At 42.3% G+C, this 26,330-nt stretch overlaps 1 protein-coding gene across 1 annotated transcript in view; it reads right to left on the reverse strand.

Annotated features, from left to right (window-relative positions):
- mgat4a (alpha-1,3-mannosyl-glycoprotein 4-beta-N-acetylglucosaminyltransferase A) overlaps positions 1-26,061 on the reverse strand; it is a 29,142-nt gene extending 3,081 nt beyond the window's left edge. Inside the window, exons 1-14 of the mRNA XM_068704994.1 lie at positions 25,282-26,061; positions 11,860-12,027; positions 11,594-11,734; positions 5,625-5,758; positions 5,464-5,510; positions 5,082-5,195; positions 4,113-4,188; positions 3,325-3,439; positions 2,716-2,846; positions 2,518-2,625; positions 2,348-2,422; positions 1,826-1,944; positions 439-517; positions 40-100 (exon numbers count right to left, since the gene is read on the reverse strand). Coding sequence (XP_068561095.1) covers positions 40-100; positions 439-517; positions 1,826-1,944; positions 2,348-2,422; positions 2,518-2,625; positions 2,716-2,846; positions 3,325-3,439; positions 4,113-4,188; positions 5,082-5,195; positions 5,464-5,510; positions 5,625-5,758; positions 11,594-11,734; positions 11,860-12,027; positions 25,282-25,375 — 1,462 coding nt within the window. The 5' untranslated portion in view covers positions 25,376-26,061. The remainder of the gene's footprint in view (positions 1-39; positions 101-438; positions 518-1,825; positions 1,945-2,347; positions 2,423-2,517; positions 2,626-2,715; positions 2,847-3,324; positions 3,440-4,112; positions 4,189-5,081; positions 5,196-5,463; positions 5,511-5,624; positions 5,759-11,593; positions 11,735-11,859; positions 12,028-25,281) is intronic.
- Positions 26,062-26,330: the final 269 nt, after the last annotated feature.

Consider the following 26,330-nt stretch of genomic DNA (forward strand, 5'->3'; position numbering starts at 1 on the left):
CTTGCACACACACATAGCGAGTCAGTCAAATCCACCTACCGATCCTGTAAAAGCGGTCTTCAGTTCGCTTGTACTTCTCTTTGGTCTGCAGTCCAGGTTCCTAACATACAAACACAGTGAAAGATGGATAGTGGAATAAAATATGAGACAAATGAAATTGTTAATGATTTGTCATTTGACCAGATGCCTAGACTGGTAGTGTGAATCAGAACGTATCGCCTCTGGCACAGCGAACAATTCTGTCACGCTCACATTCCCGTCAATAATCAATATGCTACGTCCCTAAGAGCAACCACTCAATGGAATTTAATCAAAACCGTTTGCACAGCACACCACAGAAGGGTGACAGACTGTGTGTGTGTGTGTGTGTGTGTGTGTGTGTGTGTGTGTGTGTGTGTGTGTGTGTGTGTGTGTGTGTGTGTGTGCGTGTTTCCCTACCGAAACAGGCAGTATTTCCACTGTTGTGTTCTCGATCTTGTCCCCCGGGTGCTCTTGATTACCACTGCGAAACAGAAACCTACCAACCAAATCAAGCATTCATTTTTAATATTGACGTCCATGGATAAGTATCTTTGCACTTTGTCCTCATGGTAGCTGCCACTCAGATGCATACGGCCCATCATTACATAGTGAGATAGAGACTATGCAATGGTGTTGCAGTAGGTTAGTCAGGCAAGTTATGTTTATGAAATGAAAAAGTGGGTTTGCAAAAGTGCGCACACCCCTATTGTCATCAGGTGTTAACGGTCAGTGGGATATACTTTCAAAGTGTTTTCTTCTCAGATCTCATATTCAGGTTATAGCTACAGGCTCTGAACATGAATTCCAGTTTGTCTTCTATTTTAGCCTGCTGAGGGATCTCAGTATATTACATGGAGGATGATTTGATTCAGATCGCTGGTGTACCGTATTTACTTGTGTTAAATGTTTAACAGCAGGAAAGTAGGCGACGGGGGAAGAATGCCAGCCAGAGACAAAGACAGTGACGGATCATAAAGCATTTTGTATCTCCCGATCAACTGCTGATGAGATGTTGTCTCATCAGCATAGCAAAAGACTCTGAACCAGTGTAATTGGTGCCATTCAAAAGCAGACAAAACACTCCAGAGTCAGACAGTGGAACACTAGACAGGCCTTGTCCCATTTACTGCCACTTACTTGCTGAGTGACTGACAGTTTCACACACTTGTCTCGCTGACCGAACATTATCTTTACGAGAGCAGCGGATACATTCATCGCCATAAAATGAATATCCCCGTGACCAAATATTAACATCCCTTTTAGGTCTGCTCTGATCCGGGCCGTCAATTTCGCTATCGGCTCTCTTTATATTCACCATCTTTCTCCCACTCTACCCCGGCTCCACAGAGAGTAGGAGGCAGGCCAGAGAATGCTTATTTTAGAGCACTCTCATTAGCTCAGCCTGATCCCTGAAGAGACAGAGAGAGAGAGAGAGAGAGAGAGAGAAGAGAAGAGAAGAGAAGAGAGGAAGAGAGAGAGAGAGAGAGAGAGAGAGAGAGAGAGAGAGAGAGAGAGAGAGAGAGAGAGAGAGAGAGAGAGAGAGAGAGAGAGAAGAGAAGAGAAGAGAAGAGAAGAGAGAGAGAGAGAGAGAGAGAGAGAGAGAGAGAGAGAGAGAGAGAGAGAGAGAGAGAGAGAGAGAGAGAGGCGGACATAAAGTGAAATTTTTTTCCATGTGCCCGTATGTGGAGATGTTATGATCATGATGATATGAATGATATGCTCGCTCGCCAAATGATTTGAATGCAAGCGATAAGAGGCCATGCACACAAACATGTCACAGTCACATAAAGGCCTTCATACATACTTCTCTATGCTAACAGGTCGGTCAAATTTGAAGAGGATGTAGTCTCCTGCAGTGGGAGTGATGGCCCAGAAGAAGTCCTCTCCTAGGTACGTCTTCTCCAGCGTGTGACCCTGATACACCTGTGTAACACAAAACACATGTTTTGTTCCACCTTGATTGATTTTGAAGTTGGGGGTTATTACTACATTAATTAATTATTGCTTTTATGATTGTTTAATTTGTATATTGTAATTTATTAAAACAGACACATAGGTCCATATCACATAGAAATAATAAATAAATACAATACGAGAACAACAACACAGATATAATCAGTGCAGCTCACATGTCCATGTTCACATATGATTAAAAACACAAACATTTATTGTAATGTTTAAGGAATAACTTTGTGTCACTTTGTGTTGGCTCGGTTTTTTAAATATGTGCATACAATTCCTCAACACAGCAGATTGAAACTGTAGATAACCAACTGTAAAGCAAAGATCCAGAGCTAATATTTTTATTGTAACCCTGGCATGATACCTTCACTGAAGTGGAGACCTCAGCTGGAGGGTTGACGTGCATCTTATGGAGCAGTGGCTTCAGGAAGTCCTTGTCCTACAGACAGCGACAGAGGGGAAATCAACATTTCTACACAGAAAGTAGCCTCCACTATTTTTGCAAATAAATAACTGTGAGAGCATGAGACTGACTGTGAGTTTTTGGATCTTTCCAGCAAGAGAAGAATGGAGTCCCACGTGCTGAAACAGGGAGGGTCTGAACCGCACACGTAGGCTGGACTTCTGCCGCTCGCAGTGTTTCTTTATTTAAAAAAAAGGACAAGGGAGGAATGATGACACCCATTCCCCTTTCAAGGTCAATCATATCTATACAGTATTCACAGTGCATACCGCATCTTTCTCAGGATTGCAGACTTTCACCCACAGAATATGGTCCAGCAGCCAATCGATGGGCTTCTCCTTGTAGAACATGAAAATGAACTCAACAATGAGGTTCAGGTCCGGAGCCTGGAACATTTTTCCTGTAGGAAAGAGAGAATCAGGGGGTTTACAGAGATTCATTGGTTCTACACAGAGGTATTCAGTATCATTAACAACAAGACGATTAAACCATTACACTGAACAAAAACAAGAATTGTTTTGCTTGGACTAAAAATATACCCATTCCTCATTTACATATTGTAGTGATGTGCTTTTCCCTGCCAAATCATAGTACTTTACAATGACCCAATTTCTATGCCGATCAATATAATTTCCATCTTTTCTTTACTGGCTGTTGCAGATCCATCATTGACTGTTTATCATACATCCAACAAGTCTCACAGCACGTGAATGCTTTGCCGAGCGGATCTGAAAATCCTGAGTTAAGAGAATGAGTTGATAATCACTTTTGCGAGACCGTTTAGCAAGCAAGGCCACTGGTTGGCTTTGCAGATCTTGCAGCATTCGACAGATCCCCGGTGGATACCGAGTATTGATCGCATGTTTAATGTATCGTACCAATGAAGCCCAGCTGAGAGAACTCCAGGATCATCCAGTCCTCTGACGAGAGCTGCAGGGCAAAGTTCTTCATAGTGGCAAAGTAGTTGGGCTTGGCCACAATGTCATCCTCCAGCTGAGGGAACAGAGGCACAGATAGACAGGAGAAAATACCTTTAAGAGTTGAGGAATAATGTAGATGGAGAGGATGACAAGCCTCTACGTTCACTCAGAGAATACACTCCGAACTGAGCTAAGACACACTTCTATGTCGCTACACTAAACTAGAGTAGCAGTCAGACAGACAATACCTCTTCCCTTCAGGTGAGAGCAAAGAATGGAAATGACACACGCCGTGAATGAGAGCTTAAAGATGGGCGATTAACAACACAGTGAAACGGAAACCGCAAACGGCTGGTGTCAGCGATTCAAATTTGCTGAGAGTAAACATTTGAATAAACATTCCCAAATAGTACACCTAGTTTAGCCAAGAGGACAGATAAGAGCTGTAGAAGTCTAAGAGGATTAGGCTAAGAATAAGTGAAACTGGCCCCAGTCTGATGAGAAACAACACCGGCTGATGAATGACTGCAACAACACGCATTTGCTTCAAGTACTCGCCACGTTTTAATTTGGTATGACATGCTCCAGACTAAAAGCAAACCAGTGTTTGCCTGGTAACAGGCTTTCACACCGACAGCTTTCACGCTGACACTGACACGCATGAGTAACTGAACCCCTCCATAAATGCGCTCCAGCGAGTTGCTATGGAAACATTCCTTTTATCATTTATCTATTTAAGGACATACCTGGACATAATAAACTCCTTTGCTCACAGCATACATCATGAGGAAGGAATAGTCCAGATTCTGCTTGGTTCGCCATCTAAAAAAAAAAAAAAAAAAAAAAGAGGGAAGAAGTCATCAACACGTGTAATGAAACTATACATGAATGAAAACTCAACTCACCTTACTGTATTTGAAAAGTTTTCCTCTCAGACATAAGACACACTGCTTTACATACAAAAAAATCAATTGTGCAAATCAGGTAATCCCAGGTACACAGAACAACAGACTCCCTTTGAATAATTTATAGAGCGATGCTGTCACACTAATGGTTTGATCTGAATGATCTGCCCTTGTTGCAGTCTGACTCATGGCTGTTCACCGCTGGCTGCAGGTGTTTGTGATGCTTCCAGGGTGCAGGTGTTGAAGGTGACACACACACACACACACCCACCCCCCCACCCACCCACCCACCCACCCACCCACACACCCACACACCCACACACACACACACACACACACACACACACCATAAATATGAGGAAACGGACAAACATACAACGCATAATCCTCTGGGCCTAAAAGGTGTTATCAGAGTAAGTACTGTATGTAGTAAGCAAAAAACACACCATAAACAGATTTCTAATCAAGCCAGTTGTTAGCTGACTATGAAGAGAAGATAAGTACAGAGGATAATTAGAGGGAGCACTACAGAGAGAAAGAGATAGAGGGTGCTGCTACTGCTGACCCTGATCTGACTTTGAGAAATGCCTGTGGAATACTAAGTACCTCGGCAGCCGACCTAAAAGCTCTCGCTTGCTCACTCCCTCCCACTTTCCCCCTGACTCATCCTTCTACTTCTTCACAGCTCTCCTGCAGTTCATTTCTGTTTTCAGCACGATTACCATAATGATTTCTATCACATTTTTTAAATCCTGATTGGATGTGAACATACAGATAACAACAGATGTCTTGGCTTCCTGAATGACTTACTTGACTCTCTCTTTGGAGTCTCCAAAAGTCTCTTTGAGGTTGGCGAGTTCGGGGTAATAGGCGGCCGGCGGGGAGATCACCTCCAGCAAGCCTGAACTCAGCTCCGTAGAAAACCTGAAGAAAGATGGTCATGTTGATATGGTGAAACACACAAACACACACTTCAATCTCACTCCGTCACGATGGGCCTCAATCACTAATATGCGTGTAGAAATGTTCTTAATTTGCGCTCAAAAAAGTGCTTGTATATCTTCCAGTAAGGCTACATATGCCATGTTAACACCTGCTTGGAGGTAAATTGCAATCATGTACAGGTATATTCCCAGTGTGCCTGTTAATCAGCTACCAATTAACCAGTTGGCTAGCAGAGATGTGTACTCACTCTTTCTCCAAGACAGCAACCACGCTGTGAACGTATTCCACGTCAGTCTGCGGAAACAAATCAAGAACACATTAGACACACAGACCTTTTCACCTTTACTTCTTTGTGCAGAAGCATCATGCTATGACTCTATGCTATGCTGTACAAATATGAGATCTCACCTCCCCAACGAAGACAATAATGACGCAGTCAAGTTTCTCCTCTGGAGACAGCTTGTCTATTAGCGAACGCAGCGTCTCTGACAGATAAGACTTCACCTTCCGCTTCACTGTGGGGATCCCCATCACCATGGTAACTGAGGAAAAAGTCTGAGGTGAGAACAGGAAGGCTGCAGAGGTGGAACCAAAAGCAAATCATCTGCTCGTTAGACAACGTCCAATTACTTTGGCCAAAAATTCACAAGAACAGAAATTCATGCCGTACTACTGTCTGATAGTTTGGAATTTGCACTGACATGGTGCATGTTATTAAAGAAGTGTGTTTAAACTACAATCTTACACCATGTAAGCTAAATAGAATAGTCACTGAATTAACCACAAAAAGCCAATAGTGTTTGGACTTTAGATCTAGAGATCCGCAACGCATGGCTAAATTACTTTATGAGCTCGTTCTACCAGCAAAGTAAACAAAGCCAGACGAGCAACAGCAACGAGAAGAAGAAACTAGAGGGCAGAACTGATCAGTTTCAGAGAGGGTCTGACCACTCATAAAAAGTTATTACATTGTGTTACACTGTGAGAAGCTGGAAACAGTGGATGTTTAATTACTTGATACCAAGTAGTTAATCAGTCAATTAATCAACCTAAATTATCATTAATTCTTTTGTCGATTAATCCAACTGTCAGCAAAACCAACTGATCTCATCTATGAAGCTGATGAGACAACAGTAAGAGGAAAAGAGAGTGGCTATTGTCATCCGTGGTTGAAGGAAACACAGACAGCCCCTTCTTTAGTGTATAGAGACACAACAGACTGTTGCAGACATAAAATGAGTTAATTCCACTCACTAGGATACAAGGATCACTTTCACCGGGGAAAGACAGAGACAAGAGAGAGAGCAGAGTACAGCAAGTTGGTGCGACAGAACCATATTCTAAATGAAACAGTGTTTTCTTCAGGCTAATGGAAATAAGTCAAAACAGCAGCATGACATTGACTACCAGTCTGTGGGCTTTCTTTGTCATGTTTAGCTTTCTCTTCCTATATGTGTGCTATACTATCACATTACTGCATTCAAAACAGACTGTGATTTTGTATAATGTTTTGCATAAAATGTGCAGTGCTTTTTAAGAGAGGTTTTGTATTAATGGAGGTTACAGACATCTTGCTTTATAGGAAGTTATAGTTGTGAAGTTCATGAACCCGGGGCTAATATGTGCATGTGTGAGTTTACAAAGGCTGACTGAGCTGATGTGGGGGCACAAACTTGAGGTGCAGAATGAGCGAGCGGCACAGTGGACTCGAGAAAGGGTGCAGAGGGATCTGTGCAGCGTGGAGAATCTGTCCCAGTTTTGCTTTGTGTTTCTCGCACTAAGCTCCGTGTCGTATAGCGAGCGACACCCACCACCACCACCACCACCACCACCACCGCCACCGAGAAAGTAGGTTGAGGATGAAAAGAGTGTGTGGGAGGAAGGAAAAGAGACAGAGAGTGACAGAATAAGGGAAGGTGGCAGACAGTGAATGAGCGGTAATGCATGCAAGTGCAGCGGGAGCAGGACCGACTCCCACACCGCCCCTCCCCGTGTCCCTTGATCAGCCTGGACGCTTCACTCAGCCATTCTTTTCATGTCCTTAAGAGGAAAAAAAAGAAAAACAACAATCTACATGTCTGTTCTCTTCTCTGTCACATCAGTGAAAAGAGCTGATCTGGCATGCGATACACGTAAAGGAGCCATGTTTGTGATATCCAGAAAATTGACGGTTGATCGTTGTTGATGTTTTCCCCGATTAGTGACTATAGCTAAACATCATTTATGTTTAAGGTTAGTGACACTACTGGATCATTGCTTACAGTAGGAATAATGATGCAATCTTGTGTGCTCAAACAAATAACACTCACTTTGAAAAATCCCATAATTAACCAATTAAACTTATTAAAAATAATTATGTACGAGTAGCCTACGTGTTAATAAAAAAATCATTAAAAATGTTTGAGACATTTGTTACATTTAGAGAGCACATGTTATTCATTTTAGTTTGTGAATTTTAGTCGATATAGATGAAGTATAATGACTACAATCATGAATTGAACTAAAAACATAAATAGTTTTGTTTTTTTGTGGCACATGTATATGGATTATTCTTATGTCCACCAACATGGTGTTGGAGTTTTTCATTTGGTTTAAATCTGTTTTTTTTTTACATATTTGATAACCTTGTTTGTCTGTATCTATACAGTAACATATGTTTGCTTTTGATATTACATTAACTAACTGAAACTGAAGCAGTCCCTTTTTAATTATCAATTTAAAAAAGGCACAATGCGTGGTATTTTCCTAACAAACGATGTATATCATACAAAAGTAATCCTCAGGTATGACACCACAGAAGTCTGTATTTACAGACAACCTGCCCTCTGCCTGTATTTTCTCTTTTCTTCTTATTTTGTCGTGCTGCCCGTCGCTCTGCCTCCGCCTCTTGCTGACACGGTAATCGGCGTCGTCTGAGTTGGAAGCTCTGCTAGATTCTCCTGTCTGGACACAAATAGCCTACTTTGCCCATTAGCTCGCTAGACTTAAGATCACTAAAACTCTGTGGCTGGTGCCGTTGAGTCAGGGAGGAAGGGGCCAGCTCGCTGCTCGGGGTGAGAGGCTCCCCGAGTAATCTGGGTGCTGTATTTTATGACAAAAACGAAAGATACTGTTTATATATTTTTTTTAAACGTCTAAGCTTTCATGGTCTTACAAAGCCTGACAGACACTGTGTGTGTGTGTGTGTGTGTGTGTGTGTGTGTGTGTGTGTGTGTGTGTGTGTGTGTGTACAATCTACACCCTGAAAAGATCAACATCACCTATTAAAAATCCTTTCGTGTTTGTAAAAAAGGTCACGTCTCTCACATGCTATGTTTATAGTATCCTGTTACTTAAGAGGTTCATTCAATGAAGTGAATCTCCAACACACGGGGCCTGGTAGAAGAGCCGTCATAAATCCTACTCCACATTATATGGGTTGAATCATCCAACCAGCAAAGTATAGAGGCGACATTTGCAGAAAGAGCAATACTGCTTCGTCAATGAAATGAAGAAATTCACAATATCCCAAAACGGGATCAGCGGTTCAAGCTTCACAGCCTGTAGGCGAGTGCTGAACATAGACAGAGGTGGCACATGCTAATTAACTGACAAGCATCTCAACATGCCTCAAACCTGATCATTATATTCTAACGTCAACGTGTGGGCATCAGCTGTTTTCGTCACCCTGCGTGCACACATTGGCAGGTGAAATGCACCATGCTTTGACATGCGTAGCTGCTTGCAGCTGGAAAATAGAGCCATGTCCTATTTCTATTTATTTTCCTCAGTGTAGCATCGCAGCGATGCAGTTAGCCAACCAGGGCCCACACTAAAACAAGAAGGTGGTGTTTTTTTTCGAAAATCAAGGGAAATCAGTGATGGATGAAAGCTTTGGCTTGCATTTGCGGATTCACTTAGCCAAAAAAAAAAAAAGTCTACAAAAAGAGTGAGGTTTGATATACAAGGTACAAGATTATAGCACAGCTCGATGTGAAAACACATGGTTGATAAAAGGGGTACGAGTGTGTTACAAACCTACAGAGTTGTAATTAGTTTCAAATTAGATCTTGTTGATTAAATTGTGATGATTAATGAACTGAGAATTACAACTTCTACCATTTAAACTGAATGAATAACCCAGAGAAGCAAAGGTTTCTATCTCACATTGAACCCTCCGCTGATAGTGTTCAAGCAAAGATATCAGAGGCAAGAAAATACAGAACGGGTTAACCAGCAAAGAAAGAATCAACAAATATGCAAACATGAAGTTCACGTCACACCAAAGCAAAAACTGCTACTGCATTAGGCGAGACGGGGTCTGGGGGAGACTTTTTTTCCCACCCACATTCCACAAAGACCTCTGATTGGCTAGTACTTGTTGCCTTCTTCTGATGATTTGTTTTGTTAATTGCTGATGAACAAGATTGGTGGAAGATTGATGGGGTTAATGATTTGAACTTGGCTTTGGATGTTTTCATAAAGGATGGCAGCCTTCTTGTAGAGTGCTCTCATATGTAATTACAATGTCCTGATTATGGGAGAAAAAACATTTATGTTGCTATACATGTTGCCTATATGGATGGAATAAAAGTACAGATATGTTGGAAATTTAAACTTTAATGGGTGCCATAATTAAACACAATGTTAACCGTAACGTTGATATGGCAAAATGATTAACAAGACATTATTAAAACGACAAACCCTACTAGTATGGTTGCCGACCCTTGGTCTACATTCTCCTCACAAGATGCAGCAGCACGAGGAATTCCAAATTGGGGGGAGAAAGAGATCTTCAACTGTAGCTTGTGACATGTTAAATAGCTGGCCAGTGTAAACAAATGTCGGCGCTGCTTGGCAACAGCATAAGTACTGACTGTGTGCAAAAGGGCACAAGTTGGCAAGCTGATGGCTCGCTAAAGGCCATATGTGTGTTTGGAGCGAGCAAGACTGCATTTACAATAACGCTCTTTTGTTGGTTTCTGTCTAAAAGGAGCTCCAGTCAGGCCCGACTCCAACCACTCAGTCTCTGAACCGTTTCTCACATAATCTTTGTTCAATCTAAAGTGAGAGGATGTCCTAATTTGCAGGGCTATAAATATCATACATGTCAGATATGCTTAGACCAGTAGTGAAACAAGAGGGGAAAGTAAAAAAAAAAAAGATAGATAGATAGATAGATAGACAGATAGATAGATAGATAGATAGATAGATAGATAGATAGATACAGAGGTAGACTGAGCAGAACAATGAGTGACGGAAAAAAATCCACAGTCAATTCCCAGTAGCAGTGCCAGCAGCTTGGTTGTGCATTCCAGTGAACACAAGTGATAGTGTTTCAGGTCGGAAAGCTGGTGAAAAAAAAGCAGTAGGCAGCAACAAACTCTGCATTCTCCGTGGCTAAACACTCTAGAGAAAGCCAAAAAGAGTCCTAAAAAGGTAACAAATACCTGCCCAACTTCTCTTAAATGCAGACAGACTGGCAATGGCTAACAGATGGTAGAGATGGGCCTTGCTTTTTTTTGTGTTTGCTGTGGGAATACATTGCACTCATCAATCAAACAAGCTTCAAACCAAAGACAAGAAATTCCTGTTTGTTCCCGACTTGGCCCTCCTCCCATTCCTCGAATTTGTCTGTTCTTCCCCGAGGTCATTGTCATTAGGAATTTGGAAACACCACTTGAGCTGTTCAGCACCTGAACTCGCGCCCCAAATTCGCTCCATCGCACTCGCAATGCCAGATAAGTAATCCTCTTAGAGAGAACTTGATATAGCAGAGGCCAAAGGAATGGAAGAAGCATTTAAAAATAAAAATAAATGCTGTTCCTGAAAAAAGGAATTAATAGAAAAGAGCAAAATAGTTCCTTTGAAAGAGGCTAACGACAGACTTCAGCTTAGACGGGACGTGTTGCACCTTTGTAAAAGTTATTGTGTGTCTTCACTTAAGAGAAAACTACCTAGCGATGGAGTGTTTTCTAAGGTAAACTTTCTTTGTACAGCACTTTTCAAAAAGTTACAGGACAAATAGAAAGCAAAAGGGAAGCAAGCCCTCGATCAAGCTAAGAGATGGGATATATAACTTAAGTAAAGTAAGTAAATAAGTAAATAGAGAAATGACACACTACATAATCTTCTCCAATATGATCCTAATGCAAAGCTCCGTCCAGAGGGAATACTTGTTGTGAACAAGACACCAACTGAAAAACTTGTTGAGACATGACTCTCTCCCCGGTGTAGTGAGGATCTCTGGAGGCGTTACTGTGTTTGTGTAGCTTGCACACTCTGGAGAAAAGGGCTTCATTAATCAGGGACGTTACTGTTGTACCGAATTTGCTGTGTGTGTGTGTGTGTGTGTGTGTGTGTGTGTGTGTGTGTGTGTGTGTATACACGCGTCTCACCTCCTGTGCGGCCGAGACCAACCTGCACGGCAGGCTGCAGGCTGCCCTCATTGTTGAGCAGGTGAGGCAGGTGGTGGTAGATATTTGGCACCTGGAGAGGCTTCCTGCTCGTGAGCTCCTTCAGCAGCTTCTGTGTCTCATCTGAAAATGTTTAGTAGTGTCCTCTTCTGAGTTTCATTTAGATGATGACAGGAGCGAAATTATGCTGACTTCTAAAGCACCAATCCGTTGGAGTTAATGAGTGTTCCTATGCGTTGGTCAGTTACCTGAGAAGTTTATGAGAGCATCTTTGCTGCTGTTAGTCTCGGCTATGGCACGCCTGAACTGCTCAAGGATGTTGTTGAGCTCCGTCGAGCGCTGCAGGGTCCTGTGCTCGGCCACGCGAAGGCGCTCTTTCAAGGCGTGGAACTCCCGCTGGTACGCCGTCAGCTTCTCTGTGAGGACGAGCAAAAACACAGCAGGATGCGTTAGCAGGTGCCACAAAAAAAGTTTCCACAAATTGAAAATAACATAACGGTCTGATAAACGGATCACTTTTAGCGCCAAGGTGCAGCCATGTAGAAAAAAACATCTGGACAGATCAGAGACACAATACGGTAAGTCTATCTATGTATCATTATATACATAATGTTTATATTACACCGCCTCATCCAAGCAATCAACGGCAGCTTGTATTTCACTATGGAACCACTTAATAGGCTAAGCCGGAATGTCTCAAGTTAAACTAATTAAGGGTGATGAAGACTTATTAAAAAGCCAATGTAGCAAAAAACACCATACAGTAGAGTAGCGACAAAGCCAGAAATCACCCACAGAGCACTCACTTCTGCCAGGGCTGCACAGAGCACTAAGGAAAGGATATTGTTTTTTTTATATTTCCTGGATTCAGAGCCACACCAAACTAACCACTTCAACTGGGATCCAGGGAGTCCTCTTTTTCAGCTCTCACATCCTAACCTGACCTTTTCTGATCAGGTTACCTGGAGCACATTGAAGTAGAGGCGCATTGGATCTGAAGAGTACTTCAAGACAAGCTGATGAACGAAGGGAGAGAAGCTCTTTTTTCAATTTCCTGACCAGAATTTCTAAATTATTACTGCACAGCACTTGTGCCAAAGCTACAGTTTAATGATGATATCATCGACAATGATGGAGCACTCAGGAGCCGCTATTTATTGGAAACACCAGCTATGTGGTTTGTTTTTTTAGCCTTTTACTGGAATTTACTTTTGAGGTTACAGGCAGTTTACTGTGAACATGTGAGGAAACCTGCCCTTTGGTGGGCTCTTATCAGGAACGACAAGTTTAGAGTTTGGCGCTTTAGAAAGTAGAGGCTGTGAAATTCAATGAAAAAGGGAAATAGCTGTGGTCTGCTGAGATCATGGATGTATGAAATACGCTAGATACGCTCGTCTCAGGATGCTTTCATGTAGTCCGTTTGGCTGGCGCGAATCAGAGTGAAAGTGATACTTCGGAGTCATTTTCTATTTAATCTGGATGAGTTTCGCAGTACACAAATTAAAGCTGACCAAATAAAGAAATTATTTGTTGAGGGGTGTTTTTTACGAAGGAGCAGGGGCCAAAAGAAAAATTCCCACTTTGGCTCAGCATTTATCTGCTGTGCACACAAATCCTTTCTCCTGCAGTTTATCACAAATTACTTTATAAACGTCACTTTTTTCGTGGACTTTATTTAGCCTCTTCTGTATTTTCTCTTTGGCCCAGATGTCAAGCAAACGTCACCAGAGTTCAATCAAAGCGGACTGAATGTTGGCTTGTGAAAGCGGGCCAACACAAACACTTCAACAAGTAAACGAGTAAAAGCCTTTTTTTATTGTTGTATTTTTAGTTATGTCTTTTAACAGACTATTGTATCGCTTTGGTGTTGTTTATGTACTTTGTAACCTTTTTCTTAGCCATATAAATGTTTATTACATTATTATTTTTGGAGATGATGAGAAATGATTTAAAGCCAAGACAGCACATGTGCTGGTCATTGACACACCTACAAAGCCTTCGTCCAAAATTCACAAGGTTAGAGGGAGAGAAGGAACGTCTCAGGTGCGTATCTGTGCGTGAGCTAGGAGGGGATGTGGGTTTGGTAGATTTATTGTGCCCTTTCAGAAAACCCCTCACAGCAACAAAACCCAGACTCCCTTTATCTTCCCCTCTCCATCACTCTCTCTGACTGAGCTATTGTCCTGGCCTTTCTCCTCCACACAGAACCATGTTGTTCCTCCTAAATGTTGATTTCTAAGACACACAGACAGATGTTGTCATACGGACCAAAGCTCATGAAAAGGGCAGCTTCAAACTAAAAAAAAAAAAAAAACGACTTTCATCTTCCCATCAGTCCTTTGATTGTAGGACTCCAGGCCTGTTGAGATGAAACCACACCTGTAATCCCACTCTGCAAAAAAAAAAAAAAAACACACCAGGAGGACCACAGGAACAGAAGCAAGAAGCAGATAAGGTTTCTATTCAGCTATATCTATCCCCTGCACTATTAGGTGGTGAAACTGTAGGCGTTTTTTTGCATGTATTGCATAATATCACATTGTCTTTCAAGGAAATGGCTCTCCCACAGAAACAGAATGACAGTGGAACAGACATGGAACTGTTAACTAGTTAACTGTTTACTGGTATACAGCCACCGGGCCACTGAACGGGTACACAAAATGCATTAAACAATTACCTGAGGTCTGGATCACATCTATACAATCTCATTATTCTTCTCTGCTCTCTAGAAGCACGAGGTGTGGGGGAAGGGCTAAGTGGCTGTGCTTTACCTCCGATGCGAGCTCAACAACCTCTCCTCTTTTCCTAACGTTGTCTCGTCCCTCCCTCTTAATGTAATGCAGGTTTTCACATTTTTGTGTGTTTTTAGTATCCTATATGGGTCTAACTTTCTACACTATCTGCACATCCATCCTGGCATCCACTTTTGTTTTGTTACCTGTACTTACTGCCCCTCCTCTGCGGTGATATATTCACCTCGACATGTCATCCTCGATTCCTTTGCTCTGTCCATTTGATTTATTAATGAGATACGTGGAAGGAATGGGGAGTCGGATATATAATGGGGGTTCAAACAACTAGCCTTTAAAAAGGAACAGACTCAAGGCCTCACACTCACTCACTTCTAGCCAAAAGGGAGTTGTGCTATTCCTTGTAAAGTCTTTCAATCTGCAAATTTCAAGTTAATATGTTAATTCTCGTCAACCAAAACTTCAGGTTTGGGTGAAGATGCTCCAATCGTGTAAATGAGTTGATTGGTGGAACTGCAATTTGCTATTCAGAAGAAAAAGGCCTTAAAATGGAGCCAAATGATGAAACGTCAATCATGTACAGAGCAGCCATGTCATGACTATTGCATCACCTCATGAAATGGATGAGGAGAAATAAAATATAAAACTAAAATGAGCTGATCAGCATGGGTTAAATCCCAAAAGACGTTTTTAAAGAAATCAATTGTAGACAGTCATGGCATCCATTATGAAAACAATCAATATGGGCATGTTTGACAAACACTCTTGTAAGCGTTATCCACATGTGCACTGCAACTTGATAGCGAACCTGACAAAGAGCTTGCATGTAATGACTGTATCGGCTTTAAGTTGAAGTTTTAACTCAACATAAAACACATCTGAAGAATGTTTGTTTTTCTCAGGAACGAGAAACATAGATGTTAAGAACAACACATGTATGCATGTTCATTAACAAACTAGGCTGCATCATAAATATATGGGATCCATACATTCAAAATGTAGCCCTCCTTTGTAAACAATGTTTAAATGCACCTATTGATTCACAGTCACAACATCCTTGTTGTTGGACCTGTTGTGCTTACTCATGACCTCAGTAGTAGCGCTTCAGTATCTGAAGTTGGATGTCAGGGAGAGAGAGAGCGGACAGACAGCGTGAGCTTGGCTACAGAGTTCAATCTACCGGCGTCTTCTGAACGTCACAGGAGAGAACGAGGATGACGTCAGCGTGCTGAGGAATGCTTCATAGAAATCCAACCTAGAACTCACCAGGGTGTTAAGAGTTTTATCAGTCAATCCATTAGCTCATCAAAAGCCCTCTTAGTGATCTTGTCCCGGACCTGGCGCTCCCTATGCTGATGCGTGCTGCTGACTGCGGGTCCGTGAGTGCTGAGGAAGGACTTGTGCATGAGTGAGTTGCGGCACATCGTTTGCAGATGTCGGCTGGTAAAGCAAAGTTTCACTTCGACGTACACAGCTGCCCAAATAATGTCAACGAGTATAACCAGGAAATACATACAGTGTACGCCGGCCAATGAGCAGAGCTGAAAAAAACGTACTTTACAGTTTGTCTACTTAATTTGCTGAACCCTGGTCTGTTGTATTCAAAACATTTCATTTCTAGTAGTAGTGTAGTTTGTTTAAACACAACTTCCTCTGAAAAGCAGTTGTTGGATCATCTGTAGAGCTTTTATTTCAAACAGAATGAATCACCATTTGTGTCAAAAGAGGTATCTAACCTTTTTTTAGATACCTCTAGATTTTGTATTTTTTGTAGCAAATATGGAATGAAAAATGGTGGTTTTACATAGAACATGTTTAAGAGGGTCAGTTACCCCAAAAAATTAAAACAACTAAACTAACTCTAGCCATTGCTTTGGTTGAATCTGCTGAGGTATGGAGATATCAAGTCAATCTTATCTATGAAGCTTAATATCACAAATTTGCCTCAATTGGCTTTAAATACCTCTTTGAAATTTCCGTTGCCATCTCAACACAACAGGCTTGACAATTTAAATTTAGTTTGTGGTGCTCACTGTTCACTGAAAAAAAAAAGACATTTTAAGAATTTTCCAATAATTATTAGTTACAGATCTAGCCGTCAACGGTTTGCACTGGAACTACGCGAGTCTCCTTGAAAGTGGTTTCTTTGGGATTGTTATGAACCGATACGAGCAGGACTATACTTGGTAACTGATGCATTGTTTCTGGAAATATTCATTTTTGCGTTTTCAGATCTTTTAAAGCATAAACAGACAGACTAACAGCTAGTCCAGACCAAGAAATAGCCCGGCACATAACTCCCAGTAAAATAGCGATTCAACATTTTCACACTTTTAGTTTATGTATGGATCAAAACAAGATACAATGCGTTAGTGACGAGCTGAAGATATTGGTTTGGTGGACTTTTGTTACATTTGCACAGAGCTAGGCTAGCTGTTTGAGTGCGGTATCAATCTTGTCTTCCAACTCTCTGCAAGAAAGCGAATAAGCTCTCTCCCAAACTGCTGCACTGTTCCATTAAACTGTGGATTCTTCCTGCCAAGTGTCTTGACCTCGGTGCCAGAAGACCCATTTAGATAAATAAATGTTCCCCCTAATTTGTCTGTGTAAAATCAGCAACCGTAACAAAATGTAAAAGTCCTTAAACTTTGTTTAAGGCTCAAAGACGCCACGTCATTGAGCCTTTTCTTATTGGACTTGCGGCTACAGATTCCACCTGCCAGACAAACTCTAGGAATATAAGACGCACGTGTATACAAAACATGTCCACATGCATTATGCATTATGCATGTATGAACACCCCAGAGTGGTGCACCTGCTAGCCACGTGGTTCTACGCTGCAGCTGCTCTGTGCAGAACAAGGCCTTTAACCAGGCGCTTATCTCTTAAGTAGGGCAGATGGTGCAAAACACTAATTTGAGATTAATAGGAATAGTTCTGCCATGTTGGGTTTTGATCTAATAGTTCACAGATGCCCCACCATTAATCCAGTGTGACTGATGGGGTCAAACAGACATAAGCTCACCACAGGAGTGATTTCTCTTTGACCCCGATCATAAGAAGCATTTTACTCTCATCCAAGGGTCAGAAAATATCTGACCAATGTGACAACAGTTGAAACAAGATAAACGTTTTGGGTTTATCAGTCCCACTAGGTACAAGTCATGCAACATTTAACTTCACACAGAGTAAGAAAGAAAAAGCACACCAACACACAGAGTAGCGGTATAGATTGCTGGTGGTATTTTCCAAAAGGAGAAGTGCAAGTCGATCCACGAGGAGGCGAGTGATACTCCCTGAACGGTTCTGTGTAGTTTGCAGAAAGAGAAAACGCACACCTTTGTCTCAATCTGTCCCACTTCTTTGTACAACCCTTCCACCTTTAAAGTCAAACTAAAGGGTTACGGGGGTCAGAAAATTAAGCAGTCTCAGAAGAAGCTGGACCGATATTTGCCCTCTGAGGAAACAATATTGAGAATCTGGGTTGGAAAGTTGCCCACATTGGGCTCATTGTTTCTTCTGACCTCCACCCACTCGTCTTCCTTTACTGTGGTCACAATAAGCTCCTGCTGCGTCTCTTATGCTGACTGACAGCAGCGAGCAGAGAGCTGAGGCCCCGCGCCGCTTACTTCCACTTTCTGGCTCCACTTGGCGCCTGTGAGGGGGCCATCAGTGGAAACTCCACTTTCAGGGATGTTGTTCACCAATCAATTGTATAATGGTATGCAGTGGGAGTACAGAGAGTCCACTACTACAACAAAATGTTTGAAGCTGAAATAATGAGTCTATTTACTGATTCAAGAGAAAATAACACACAAGTATTTAGATAATTATCTAATGCATTCAGCCATTTCTCCTACAATTTGATGCTTTTCCTTGTCAATATGATAGGACTCTGAGTATATTATAATGGCCCAGTTACACTATATTCTGTCATTTTAAACAAATCAATTAATAAAGTTAATTAGGACAATAGCTGAAAAATAGATAATGAAAATAAAAGGCTATTTGGAGCCCTTACTATTTTTCATAATTTACCAAGAACCAATAGATTTCAATGCAGCTGATATTTACTGTCAGTGGACAGTCTTAGCTCTGGTTTCTGTGGGTACACTTTTAAACAAATAAGCCTGGCACGACTAACGGTTACATCACAGTGGCCACGAGCATTCATGTGATGAAAATGTCTTCATCTCCCCATATCACTGAGTTATCAGAGTGCATGGAGACACCCAGTATTTATGGATCCCTGTGAAATATATCTGGCTCCTAACTCGTAAACTCCTCGTGTTTGGTAAATGAAAAAGGCCCGTCACCTTCAGCGGAGCGGCCACAAAGCGTGAAGGTCTGCATGACCTCATCCACACAAACAAACTAACGTGTGCAAACCGGTTCTTGTATACGGCAAGCTAACGCCTCCTCTCCTCCCTGACATTGGGGAGAAATTGTGTGTAGTCTGGGAATGCTGTCCAGAAAAAGAGAAGGAACATGCATGAATGAATGAATGAATGAATGAATGAATGAATGAATGAATAGCGGTGTGGAATACAAGGAAGGAAACAACGATGATTGTTAACTCGCTAACGGCAGAAGACGCCTGTTCCTCTCTGGACAGAGTATACGAGCTGTCTGGAATAAAGGGAGGTGTAAGTGTGTGTGTGTGTGTGTGTGTGTGTGTGTGTGTGTGTGTGTGTGTGTGTGTGTGTGTGAGAGAGAGTGTGTGTAGGGTACAAAATACAGAAAAAAAAATAACATCCCACGGCCTTACTGCCGTGTCAGCACTCTCATCCTTTCTCTCTAACATATGTCCCACCTAGGGCATCTTCTCATCCTCTCTCTTCTAGGATCTGGCCTTTCTACTCTCTTCTTCCTTCCAGGCCACTTAGGAGTTGTCTGGCAGACTGCCCTCACCCACAGCGCACGCACTCACAGCACGCACTCACGCATACAGAAAACACTGTGCGAGCCATATTCTAACTAATCAACCATGTATCTGACCTAGCACCTTGCTTTATCTGTGAGCTCACTCGCCCACTTTAACTGCAATCACTTGTGCTATTTTTGGCCCATTGTGTTTGGAATGATGTGATGGCGGACGCATGGGCTCAGGGAAGCCGGGGGAAAATAGGAAGTCACATTTGCAAAAAAGGGAAGAGTTTTGTGCTCCGTAACTGTAACTGAAAATCTGCTGAGACAATAAGAACCTTTAAGCCGTCTTAAATCACGGCTGGAAACCAAAGACAAAACATGAATAAGCATTAAAATACAAACAAGCACATGACCGGTAAAAACATCTGCAGCACATCCTTTCTATAACTTAAACTGAAAATTGGGAACAGAGCTTACTTTTCCTTTAATAACAGGAAAAACATGATACGATTCACTCTACTATTTGCACTACTTTATGGATGTACGCTGTATGCTCATGCTACCCTTAAACCATTGGATACCATTCACCACAGTGGCATGAGATTCATTACTCAAGACATGCATCGCACTCACCGCTGCGAGTTACATGAAAAAGGTCAGATGATCGTCGCTTACATCCAGAAGGCATCGACAGATGTTGTTTTTATTCCATTTAACATCGTTCAGCAGAACGTGAACAACCGTAACAACAGATCACAGTTCAGACGTGCTTTAAATGTTTCTCATACCAACTCTGATCTAGGGGAAAATAACTTACTACTGTAATAGGCTGAAAAACAAACCAGAGATACTCACTCCTCTGGCTCAAAGTCCTACTTATTGGTATTTCAAAAATATTTGTGACCGTTAGAATAAGTGCAATGGCTGCTTTGTGTGACTCACTCATCTTGTGAGGCCATATAAATATAATTTTGTCGTCAAGTCTCTCTTGTGGAAGAGATCTTGATTCGATGAGACTTCCTGGGTAAGGAAGGGAAAGCCGGAGAATACATTTAAACGGGGGAAATCGTGTTTAAAAGCAACTTGTGGTGGTGACATAATGCGGTGATGGTAGCATAATGCCATTTTCCTCACAAGGTGGCTATAAATGCATGTTCGCTGTGTCGCCCGTGGATTTCATTATCAGACACGTTATCATTATTCATATCTATCCTGTGTCAACACCGATATTGTTGTTTGTTTAAGATATAGCCGGGCGGATACCAGAGAGTGGTCTCTCACTGGGGGATGAGGCGGACTCTGACAGAGAAGTACACATTCTGGAGAGCCATTCAACATGGAGTGTTTGGACAGCTGACTGGCACAGCGCTCACAGCAGTCGAGTGACCAGGAACAAGACAGGCTGTCGGAAGCAAAGGGATAGGCAAACAAAAAATTTGAAAAAAAAACAAAAAAAACATTGCTCAAGATTTATCTCTCCACCGCCATAGCACCCAAAGCAACCGTCTTATCGACGGCAGGAAGTGAATCACACAAACACGGTCAAGAGCCTGAATGCAAATAGGTCTTATGTGTACAACTGATGCAGGTTTTTCAGAAATTCTCGTTTTCAGAACGACTGAATGCCCGAGGCCAAAAACACTCTAAACACCCACGCCGGGCAGCATCAAGAGGAGGAGGCATCTACAACCACAGGGGGAAAAGATACGGCACATAAAAGAGCCTCGTATGGTGAAGAAGAAAAGAAAGAAAAGCCGTTTTCAAACATCTCATGTTAAGACAAGACACAGCACAAACACAGCCAGTGCAATACAAGGTAAAGAACATGAATAAAGCTTGTGATGTTGATGCAGGTAAAGCCTACACACCAATTCAAGTTCTACATACCCTTGGGTAAATATACCGAAATATGTAAAGGGTCAAAATCTTTTCTGAAGTAAATCGCATTCTATTTGTGACCTTTGAAAGAAGTCTTTATTGTCTAGCTAGAGTGCTTAGTGTTACATTTGATCAGTGTCACAAAAATAAAATAAAAAGCAAAAAGAATGCAACTTATCAGCAGAGAATGAGAGCCGTTAGTGTCAGTGGCCTTCACATAAACTGCAGCCCAGAGTTCACGGAGGAAATCAATACTCCAGCTTTCCCTAAAAGCCCCCAAAAAGGAGATTTTCATCACTGCTCACTCCCACAAAATAAACATTTGACACATTTTGTAGCCCAAACTGAAATGAACCTTGATTGAGCAAATAGGTTTGCAGTTTTCAATTCTACATTCCTTAACGCACCGCTAAACAAAACGAGGAAAACGTTGGAGGCTGCATTTAGAAAGGAAATGCTGCACATAAGCAAAACACAATCAAATTAAGGAGCACATTCTCCTCAAAACATACGCGAGATAAAGAAACTGGCTGCATGTACACACACTACACAAGCAGTGTTTTTCAACCTTTTCTGAGCCTTTTACATTAAAAGATCCCGCGGCACACCAACAACCAAAAAAGTTACAAAATGACACCTTTTAGCATAATACACCATATATGCCAGGGGGGTCAAACTCAATCACAGAGAAAAAATTGGGACTACGTTGAGGGCCAAACAGGATAGAAGGGATATTGGACAAAGTGCATGAAGAATACATGTTTAGGTAGGCTACATTCTATTATGCATACGTACCAGAGCCAGATGTCTGGCATCTTCTCTTGGCTACCAGTTCATTAATGTTCATTAGGGTTAAGTTCTGTGCTGTGGAAACCCTCAAGATGGAGTGAAGCTGTGCATCAGTGAGACTCCTGTGTGGGTTTTTGTTCATCTTCATCACAGAGAAAAGCTGCTCACACAGGTATGTGCTTCCAAACATGCAGAGCATTTGAGCAGCATGTAGGCGGAGTTGAGGCATCGTTTCGGGGATGAAGCTTGGAAACTGTGCAGCGCCCACAGAGTCACACTTTGTCTTGAGAGTGTCATTACACTGGAGGTCCATCAGCTCCATTTGGATGTGCACAGGTGCTCTTTCCACGTCAACTGCAAACGGATTGCTGAGCAGTTCAAATCTAAATTTCTGGCAAATCGCCGAGTGAACTCTGTGTGCCAAGTGCGCCCCAGTTTAGTTGGGAACACAGCAGTGGAGACGCAGTTTTTGCAACACGGACCCAAGTTTCCTTGCTGCATCCGAGTCTCTCACAGGCGCAGCTTGGCTTGGGAAGCTCTCAGTGCATCATACAGGTCTGTGATCACACGTCCCCGTCCCTGAAGCTGGAGGTTTAGCGCAGTGAGATGCTTCGTTATGTCGCACAAAAAGGCCAGCTCACAGCACCTCTTTTCGTCCCGGAGAACTGTGGTGGCCAGTTATGATAGACAAAATGATTCTTGCGGGCCGGATATAATTGTACCTAGGGTCGGAATATTTGAGTTGGACATGTCTGATATATGCTGACAATTTAATGACAAGTCTCTCAATGTGTTGATCCTTACGAGGTTTTTCATCTGGGTTAGAATGTTATCCAAGGCCCAGTTCACAGTCTGCATTTTTCCTTTTCAAATATTTCTCCATCGCTGTTTGTCTTGTCACCTCAACCTCTCCCACGCATCATTTAATTCTACTGTTTTAAATTAACAAGGTCATTATTGCGCCACCCACTGGCATGGAAGAGTATTAATTACTTAGCCAGCCACTATATTGCAGGCTCAGATGCTCAACAATCGCAAATTATTAGCAGCAACTAAATAATATTATTTTGACTGATTAAGTGAAATTGGACATTTTCCCGCAGCACACCAGCGGTTGAAAATCACTGCACTACAGTACACAAAAATATGTATGACTATGTCGACACTGATGGCGTTTGAAAAGCAGTGTTGATTTTTCTAATAGTTTGGAGATATTGTCTTTATGCCAAGTACTTTTGCCAAGTAAGTTTGCCCAGTGGCCAAATGGCTAGTTTGGGCATCCCAAGACAGCTTCTATTGTGTTAGTTATGTTGTGGTTGTGTATGGCTTGATGTCTTGTATTTGCAGCATGTTTCTTTATGCTGTCAAATAGGAACATGTGTTTAAACCAACACACATAGACAGCATGCAAGCAAATGAGGTTTTCTGTAGGGATTCACTTTTTCTGGGCCCTGATGTAATGTTTTCACTGTAATGATTTGGTAGCGATAGGTACCTACTGAACAACAGTAGCACACCATCGGCCACTTTTCAATCTCGACGCTTCTGGTCTGAGGTTATCCTCATGAGTTCAGGCAAGCCGGTCATTAAAGATTTTATGATTTTATTTGTTTTCTTCTAAACATGCAGTACATTGTGAGTTTTGTAATGTAATATAAATGTCCCTTTATTGTTTGTCTTGAGAACATGTATTAAACTGCAACAATTATGTATTTAATGTCTATTGTTATTCTTTTATTTGTTGGAAATTAAATGCAAAAGTATTGGGTTGTATTACCCTTTGTAAATAAATGGTAACATTATGGCATAGAACGTAAAACCCAGTTATCCTACTATCACATACCGTAATCCAGTACACGGTAAAATACCGTAAAAGTAAAATGGCAGTGCACCATAAAAAGCTGTAAATTACTGGCGTCCCTGCTGCCAGTAAGTTACCGTTATTTTACGGTGAAATTGTTTAGAGTGTAGGTATCTGTTAATACCGAGTTGGATCCACTAGTTAGTGGGACGTCCCCAATTTTCTTCCCTTACTTGTGTTTGCTTTGAGTTAACTTAAGTGGCGGTGTGTTGAGCTCTCTCTGCCACCATACAGACCTACACATTTGCTTTTGAATAGTAGTTCTAGTGTTACTTTGCTCACTGAAGACATTTCAACACGTCACAGTAGAAAAAGCACAGGTGCAAATAATAACATTGAAGGTTAATGGTACTGTGAATGCTGCTGGCTCTTTGTCACACTGCCGTGGCTTACTGGGAGACATTAACACAACGGAGCAATCGTTAATGTAATATACACACCGACTGTCCCACTACGACAAGTCTAAATGTCTGAGGTAAAAATGGCCTATTCACCATCCTTTGATAATTTGAGTTGTTTAGGATATAAGGACAATCCACTAGAATTGAAGGTCAAATGCACACAAAAAAGGGTGTACTTGCAGAAAACTACTAGCCAATGCTTTCAATATTCCCGTTCTGACGACAGGTACCAGACTATCAACAGGTGAAGCACACAGAACAGAGGGCCTCGTCTCTTGACCTTTGCTTCGTACATGTACTTTCATCAAGCCAAGGACCAGTCCCGGCGTGCTCCAGTGGGACTCACTGGACTCCATTTAAAAGGAAAATATTTCATCAAGCTGATAAGCTCCACAGCGATCACAACATGAAGCCTTGGCTTGGAATTTATCTAAAGGCTGCAATTATTTACACTCTGCTGATAACAAATAACTAAAAGGCCCACAAGCTTCCCACATGGATTGGGTTAACCCTGGCAAGGGAGTACTCTGCCCTCTTAAACTGCTAATACACTTGTGTAATAGAGCCTTGATGTTTGACAGGACATGTAAACACATGGTGCACATTCAGATCACAGACATTGAACGTCTCTGCAGGAGGTGAGATGGAATTGAATGGTGTGTTTATCATGAAGTGTTGCTTTAAAGTGACTGGGACACACTCGACTATCCCTAAGTGATTGAGGTAGGATGGAAACAGAAGAGTGTGGAGGATGAGCAATGAGCCGAGAGAGAGATGGGGCCCGACTACATCATCGGCCATGCTGTCAAAGTGTGAATACAACAGAGAGAATAAATACGTATACATGCACGTGAACCAGAGGCTGACGATAGGACATTAAAGAGGTTAATCATATAGGTACCCAATGTGCAATGTGCGTTTTGCAATTGAGGGATTGTCACTTTGGGTGTTACGGGAATAGAAACCGGATGAGGCAACACTTGCTGTCCTAGGACCGACATGCTGCTGGACCCACGTCAGCTTGACGTCTGCTTGTTTGTCAACGAGGCCCCACAGCTGTCGCTTCTTCTTAAAAGACAATTACGCCTTAAAATGTGTGCGGCAGCCGCGTGTTCAACCTACCTTTGCCATTCTGCCACGCTGTGTACCAGGACAGGCTGAGGAAGGACGTGAAGAAAATAATCGCAGTGGCCACAGTTCCATTTCTGAGCCTCATCTCATTTCAGCGAAGCCTCTCCTCGGCTGAGTTTTCGGGGACCCCGGAGCGGCCGTTGCCTCCTTCCTTCCCTCCTTCTCGCTCGCTCTGCCTTCAGGGTGTTGAAACGGGCGTAGGCGCCGGCATATCGGGGGTGTGAAACGCTACAAAAAAAACCGCTATAGTTAACCGGACTGAGCACGGACCTCTGCTTTAGGAGGTGATACACACTCAGTCTCGGTGCGTCTCTCCTCGGTCGTTGAAACTGGCTCCTCCCGTACAGTCCTACGGAGATCGGTCACGAGTCAACTGCTCTCCGTGACATGGTCGGTTATGATAAAACTAGCCAGCTGCCGACACAAGCCATTGTAATTTGTTTTTACAGCCCGTCTTTAGTTTCAAGTAGAAGAAGCATTTCCAGTGTGCAGCGGTGGATCCTCCGGGATAGGCTGCTCGCTCTCTGACGGTGTCCGACAAGGAAACGCCTCGAATCACGTTGATTCCGCTACAAGGCAACTGGCAACAGATGAATTTACTAAAGGAAAAAACAGCGTGTCCGTCGTGTTGCTCACTCTGAGCCTCGCGTCAACGGAGCAACCTGAAGCCCGTTAACCGACACGGAGTACGTAACAGTCTCTGTCAAAGGGAGACCACTTTGTCGTGTATAGGTAACTTTAACGGTAGTGGGCCGTACCGCCTCAATCCATTCACACACAGCAGCACATTAAACGGAATGAGCTGCGTACTCGCGCGATATTTGGCAACTGGTGCGAGATTGAGAGCGAGAGGGATATAGACTCGTTAACTTAAAGACTTTCACATAAATTGAATCATTGGAGAAGTGAGTTCAGCTGTCTTTACTGTACCGGACTATGAACAAGTCAGTATTTAAAATGATGTAGTTGAATCTGCACAATCTGACAGATATTACAGGTTGAAATACTTCAAAAGAAACTGAACCTGAGCAACGACTTCT

The sequence above is a fragment of the Cebidichthys violaceus genome, unplaced genomic scaffold, assembly GCF_023349555.1.
Source record: "Cebidichthys violaceus isolate CVI_PGR_0920_01 unplaced genomic scaffold, fCebVio1.0.p SCAF_11, whole genome shotgun sequence".
Lineage (NCBI taxonomy): Eukaryota > Metazoa > Chordata > Actinopteri > Perciformes > Stichaeidae > Cebidichthys > Cebidichthys violaceus.